Source organism: Fonticula alba, assembly GCF_000388065.1.
Source record: "Fonticula alba strain ATCC 38817 unplaced genomic scaffold supercont2.1, whole genome shotgun sequence".
Classification (NCBI taxonomy): Eukaryota; order Rotosphaerida; family Fonticulaceae; genus Fonticula; species Fonticula alba.
This window is the reverse complement of record NW_009242971.1, coordinates 2,536,185-2,542,402: the sequence shown is the minus strand read 5'-3', so window position 1 is coordinate 2,542,402 and position 6,218 is coordinate 2,536,185. Positions and strand designations below refer to the sequence as shown.

At 66.5% G+C, this 6,218-nt stretch overlaps 1 protein-coding gene across 1 annotated transcript in view; it reads right to left on the bottom strand.

The window, feature by feature from the left end:
* Window positions 1-3,269: 3,269 nt before the first annotated feature.
* The window catches only part of H696_00555 (hypothetical protein), a gene marked incomplete at both ends in the record, with an annotated part of 3,786 nt that continues 837 nt past the window's right edge, over window positions 3,270-6,218 (bottom strand). Inside the window, 5 exons of the mRNA XM_009494431.1 lie at window positions 3,270-3,509; window positions 3,634-3,696; window positions 3,986-4,185; window positions 4,318-5,335; window positions 5,529-6,128. Coding sequence (XP_009492706.1) covers window positions 3,270-3,509; window positions 3,634-3,696; window positions 3,986-4,185; window positions 4,318-5,335; window positions 5,529-6,128 — 2,121 coding nt within the window. The remainder of the gene's footprint in view (window positions 3,510-3,633; window positions 3,697-3,985; window positions 4,186-4,317; window positions 5,336-5,528; window positions 6,129-6,218) is intronic.

Here is a 6,218-nt window from a genome sequence, read left to right as displayed (position 1 = left end):
CACAGCCGTCCGTTCAAGAAGATCCTCCTCCACCGCGGCCCCTTCGCGAGGCCGGTGGCCGATTGTGCTGCCCGGAAGGGGGGGGGGGGCCGGGGTGGGGGGGTTTCCCTCTCACGCTCTCACCCTTCGGCTGTCTATACAAGCTGGGACAAGAAGGAATGGGGGCATGCGCCGGGCTCGCACACGAGGGGAGGGCCTGGGCTAAAGAAATGCCCAAGGGAGAAGGAGCATGTCCCCCCCCCCCCCCCCTCCCCCCCCACTCCCCCCGGCCGCTGGCTCGCTCCTGGCCTTGGGCCTGCCCGGAAAGGGCCACGGCACACGCCGACTGGGCCGCGTACACCACCCACACAGCCAAAGGCCTTTGGTTCCGGGGGGCGGGGGAGCGCCGTATGCCGCGTGCCTTTTGTGGACGATCCACCGTCGCGAGCGGGACATGCCGCGGTGGGGTGCAGCGTCTCCCTCTCTCCCTGTCCGGCCCCTGGGACGGAGGGGGGGGGGGGGGGGGGCCAGAGAGGGCAAGAGAACGAAGGAGACAGAAAGGAAGACGATGGAGCCCGAACAGTGCCCGGGCATCCCTCATGCCTGAGTACCCGGATGCGTGCGTGGGGGGTGCTCATGTCCGCATCCGTGTGCGAGTGCACACGCTGGGCCAAGTGCCCAGGGGGGGGGGGGCCTGGAGGAACATAAAAGACCTCGGGCGGTATCCTCGCGCCGCCGCCGGGGGCGGGGGGGAGGGATCCTTTACCAATCGGGCATCTGTGGCGGGGTTCTGGGAACGGGCCCTTCAACGTCGATAAACGCGGAGATGGTGACCCCCCCCCCCCCCCCGAGCCCCAGGGAGCGAGAGATGGCGCCAGCGGTATTTTTTGTCTGCCGGAGTCGGCGGACACCTTGGTCCGGCGCGCGCGTGTGAGCCACCTGCGCGCCGGCCGCGGCGGGGCATTCTCCCGGAACCATCCCTCGACTGGCTCCCCCCCCCCCCCCTGCCCCCGGGCGCAGGCTGACCTGAAGAAAAAAGGTGGCCTTTTCCCGGTTGGGCAAGCGGTTCCCAGCGACCTGTCCCCGGCTGGTCCCGGCGACGAGCGCCCGCGCGGGGGTGGTCCTCTGGGATGCCGGCGCCCGGGCACGCAGGAGCCGACGCCGGATTGGCACCTGCCTGTGAACCGGGGTTGCGACCATTGAAAACTCACCCTCCGGCTGATCGGGGGGCGGCGGCAGGGGAAGACGACAATCAGATGGCACCTGCGCGCGTGCGTCCGTGCGTGCGCCCCTCACTAGGCACCGGGGCGGCCGCGCCCCCGGGAAAAGGAGTGCCCAGCCCTCCCCCGGTGCAGGCGCCGTTCACCGGCGCAAATCGGGGAGGGTAAGCCTGACACTAGGGTTGGGGCAGCCCCGAAACACACCGCGGCAAGAGGTTAACAGACACACGCACACACACATGCACGCGCCAGCCACACACACACACACACACACACTTTCATGGGTGGTGCGTGTGCTCACGGGCCGGCTGGCCGCCCTTGCCGCAATGAAGCACGCGACACCCGCTCCCGGACGGGAGCAGGGGGCGGGGGGGGGGGGGGGCGGCATGGGCGGACGGATCAATTGCGGGACAGGCCCGGCCCCAGGCCGGGCCTTGGGCAGGTTTTCCCCCTTGAGCGTGTTTACCCGGCGAAAATATGCCCAATTGCCGAGGAGAACCGCATACACATGCACACACACACACACACACACACACACACAACAAGCACGTACGACGCATGCGGAGGAGGCCCGGGAGTCACTCCCGAGGGCCCCTGAAACAGTGCCATGCCTGATTGGGTATCATGGTCTGGCTCATCGGAGCAGGCTGGCCGCTCCAGACAACGCCCGTCCAGGATGCCCCGCAGCATTGGGGCCGGATGGGGGGCGTGGGCGCGGGCGGGCGAGTCAGACAACCAGTGTTGAGGGTCCAGGACGGGGGAGAGGCGCGAGGGAGAACGAGGGTAAAAAACAATCCACCATCCTGCTGGCCCGGGGGGATTCTGTCATCGGTTGTGCCCCCCGCCCAGGCAGGCCCCGCGGGCGGGACCCGGGCGTTGGGACTCCCTTGGCCGTATGGGGAAAGCAACCTTGACAGCCCCGCGGGCCCGCCAGTGCTCGGACCTGGTCGCGATCGGGCGTCCCCCGCGCCAGTGACCAACAAAGGGCAGGCACACAACACCACCACACAGCCAGGAGATGATGGCCCAGGGTGGCGGGCATTGAGGCGGCGCGGCCCCGGGCCGCCAGGACCGAGGGCCGGGAGGAAAATGAAGTATGCTGTCCGGCGCCGCCCGCCGGCTCCGGGCAGCGCGGATGGCCAGGGAGGAGGAATAAATGACCAAAAATAGTCCCCCCCCCCCCGTATATACCCAAATGGGAGGGGCCTCTCTCCGGTCATATGGCTTTTTCGAGGGAGACGCCCGACAAGGACACACGTACACACCAGCACGTACATGCACACAACACACACACACACGCACACACGCCCAGATGCTGCCCCGTTCCGGGTACACCTCCCGCGTGAGTGTCCCCCAGCGTTTTGTTTATTTTGATTCACTCCTGCCCACTTCTCGGCCCGCCCCTTCCGCTGACTGCGCGCACTGCGGAGGCACGCGCGCATGTACATGTGCCGCCGCGCCAAGGGGCCAAGCATGTGTCTCGCGGCTCAGCCAGGGGGCCAGGCCCATTGATCGGGCAGTTTTCCAGTCCACCCCCCTCCCGGCGTGGCGGGCCGGCGTGTGGAGGAGCTGCCTCTTCCACACGCCGAGGGCCGTGTGCGGTCACACGCCGCTCCAGGCTGTGTCACCCGTGCGAGGGCCTGCCCCCACCTGTCCGTGTGTGTGTGTGTGTGTGTGTGTGCACCTGCCCCCCCCCCCCCCCCCCCCCCCCGGGGCGGGGCCCCGGGGTGGGTGGGCCCAACTCGACCACAGGCCCGGAGGCCCCCCCCTCCGGAAGAGGAAGCCCCCCAGCTTGGCACCCTCAGGTGCCCAGGGGTCCCGCGTCCGTCAGCCGACGTTAGATGATGGCCAGTTTTGGCATCCCCCCCCCCCCCCCCCCAAACGCAGAAGACAGAAAACGCCCCGCCCCCCCTCCCCTCCCGTCTTCACCCCCTGCACCACTTCCAACTACCAGCCAGCCTGTCGCATCGCCGCCCCCTCTCCTTGTCGTCCCTCCCGCGCCAAGGATCCCACCCTCCCCGCGTCCGAGCTGTGGGGCGGGCTGACACGTGCGTATATTGTCCATGCAGGTCAGTAGTATTCTCCCTCAATGACACTGAAGTGATTCGGCCGGTATGAGGGATGGTAGGTGATGGCCGACAGCCAGTCCCGCCGGGAGGCCGCACACGGAGCCGCCAGGATGAGCTGTCTGCCGTCCTGGAAAACCAAGCGGAATTGGTGAGCCCGGCCGGTTGGCCCAGAGGGGAGCCCTTCGGCCAGGGTGCAAGTGCGCAGCTCGACTCGACTGCGAAGTTGGCCGACGTGGGTTTTCTGTCGACGGGAGCGGCCACAGAGGGAATAAGGAGGTAAGCATGGGCCATGTGTGTGTGTGAGTGTGTGCGCGTGCGCTCAGAAGCACATGCAAGTGAGTGCGTGGATTCGGCCAAGCGCGTACATCAATCTGACGATAGAAAAAGGCCTGGCGGCCACGCAGGACTGCCCAGCGTTTCTTCCAACCCTACACACACACACACGCATTCGAGGGGAAATTACAATGCCAGACAGGAGAGCGCAAGAGTCAGTTCCCCGACGGAAAAAGAGCCACGCGTGAGAGCACAAGAGGGAGAGAGGTGGCCATGGGCGAGGCAAAGAGGAGGGGGGGGAGGTAGAGAGAGAGAAGGCGAGCAAGCGAGAGAGAGAGAGAGAGAGAGAGAGAGGGCGGGCGAGAGGGAGGCAAAGAGGGCGAGCGGGAGAGCGAGCGGGACAGATAGAGACAGAAGGATGTCGGCAACGTGAAAGGTACACACCCAACCATACTTTGAGCGCTTGAACAGCCAGCCCGAATAAATGGGTGTCTCCTTGGAAGCAATCACATTCATCAGAGCCGAGTACCAAACTGCATGCGCCGAGGGAGATGGCGCATGCAGGACAAACACGCGCCCGGGTGTCTCGATGAAAAGATACAGATGCCGATGCTGTAGCGGAGGCTCCTCCCGGGCCGGGACAGCTGCACCCAGGACAAAAGCCGTCAGGCGGCATCCTTTTGTCAGTGGTGGGGGCGGCAGCCACGGCATCGGCATGCAAGCAGGGAAATGGGTGCAGGTGGATAAAAAAGAAGCACGGCTCCGGTGTGACGCACTAAGGGCCGCGCTCGAGGAGCCGCCATGCGGCATGTCGGGCATTTCATCTGACGAGCCATCTGTATCATCCAGGAAGGTCTCCCCGGAGAGGGGGAGGCAGTGGCCGCCATCCTCCTCGTCCCCATCGAAACACACCGGCGAGGGAGTGCGTCGGTCGGCATCCACCGCGGTTAAATCACCCTCGCCGCCGGTGTTGCCGCTCCTGCCAGCAGTGTCGCGAGGATCCATCATGTCGAACAAGTCACCAAAGCTCGGGGAGGTGGACACCGGCAGTCGAGGAAGCAAATTGGCGGCCGAATCCACCGGCTGGATGCTGATGGCGGCCGTTCCGGCCGAAAGGAAGGCCTCCTGGTAGAGGCGCGTCTCGGCTTGGAGCATCTCCCGACGGGAAACCTGGCCCCCGGGACCGAAGCCCCCGATCTGCCCGGCTCGCTGGCGCAAATCCGGCAAGTAGCCCTGGCGAACGCTCAGGACATTGCTGACGTCGATGGTTCGTAAGCTGGAGGTGTCATGTGAAAGGACCGTCTGCGGGATGTGGTCCGCGGCGTCATCGGCAAGGGGCTTTTCACTGGCAGAGGCACCACTGCCCGACGTGCCGGACCCCGAGAGGGCTTTGGTATGGTGGCGAGTGATCGGGCCGCTTGGCTGGGAGAGCCCCTCCGACCCGGCACATGTGAGCAGGGCCACCGCCGGAAGCATGAATTCCGTGGTCAGCAGGCGCGTGTACAGCGAGGCGATCTTCGGTGACCGGGTGCACCCCCGGCACAGGAGCCCATCAGCCTCGAGGAGATTCCAGTCAGTGGGGGAGGCGCCACCCGAGGCCGGGCCATTCCCAGGGCTGGAGGCCGCCATGGCGGCCCAGGAGCCGGATGTCCGCCGCTTGGAGCCACCAAGATCGGCTGGTCGATCCTCCAGCGAGGCGTAAATGGAATGGTAATCGCCCATGCGTGCTGGCGCCCGATGATACGAGAAGAGACCGGTCTCCATGGAGAGGGTAAACCAGCGGCGGCGGAACTTCTGTCTCGCGAACCCCCCCCCCCCCCCCGCGCACGCGGGCCGGCCCCCAGAGCATGGACAGAGGGCAGAAAAGAAGGGCACACCAAAGTCAGGATCAAGGGAACGGGCCGCGGCGCGGCGGGGAGGGGAGGGGGGAGGTACAAAGTGGCAGCTTGAAGCGACGGTGGCTCACAAAAAGCACACACAGACACACCTTATTCGTGTCGCCCTGCTTTTCCATCCAGCCACAGAGAACGCTATCTTGATCGGTGAAGCGCGAGGCCCCGGCATCGGCCTGTATCCGAGACTGGGGCGAAAGGAGGACCATATCGGGCTTGGGCCCTGTTGCTTGGGCATACTCCGTGGGGATGAGAGCAAAGCCAAGTGGCACTGGCAGCAGGCGATACTGGCGCTTGAATCCGGCACACGAAAGTACGATATAATCCTCGGCCAGCGAGGGAGGTGGCCGATCCGGGCGCGATGGCGACTGTGCCGTGCCCGGGCGAATGGCCAGCAGGTCGGCAGGTAGGGTGACCCCCGTGGCTGAGGCAGGCCTTTCAGCCGGCTCATCGCCCTGGCTAATGGCCGCCGCTGCGGCATACGCCGCCGCCGCCTCGGCCGGGAAGGACCCGGTCGACACGCGCCACTCCATATCCCGGATGAAAATGAGGATGCTCTCGGCTGTCTGGAGAGACTGCAAAAGGAGCGACGCATCGGGGCCAGTGCTACCATCCTCCGGCGAGGACCGGAGGAGCAGGCGCTCCAGCGATCGCGAGAGCGTCGATTGGGACACTCGCCATGATGGCGGGGACGACTGGGGGGGGGGGGGGGCGGGGGGGTGTGGGGGGCCGGGGGGGGGGGGGGGGGGGGGGGGGGGGGGGGGGGGGGGGGCGTTCGACCGCGG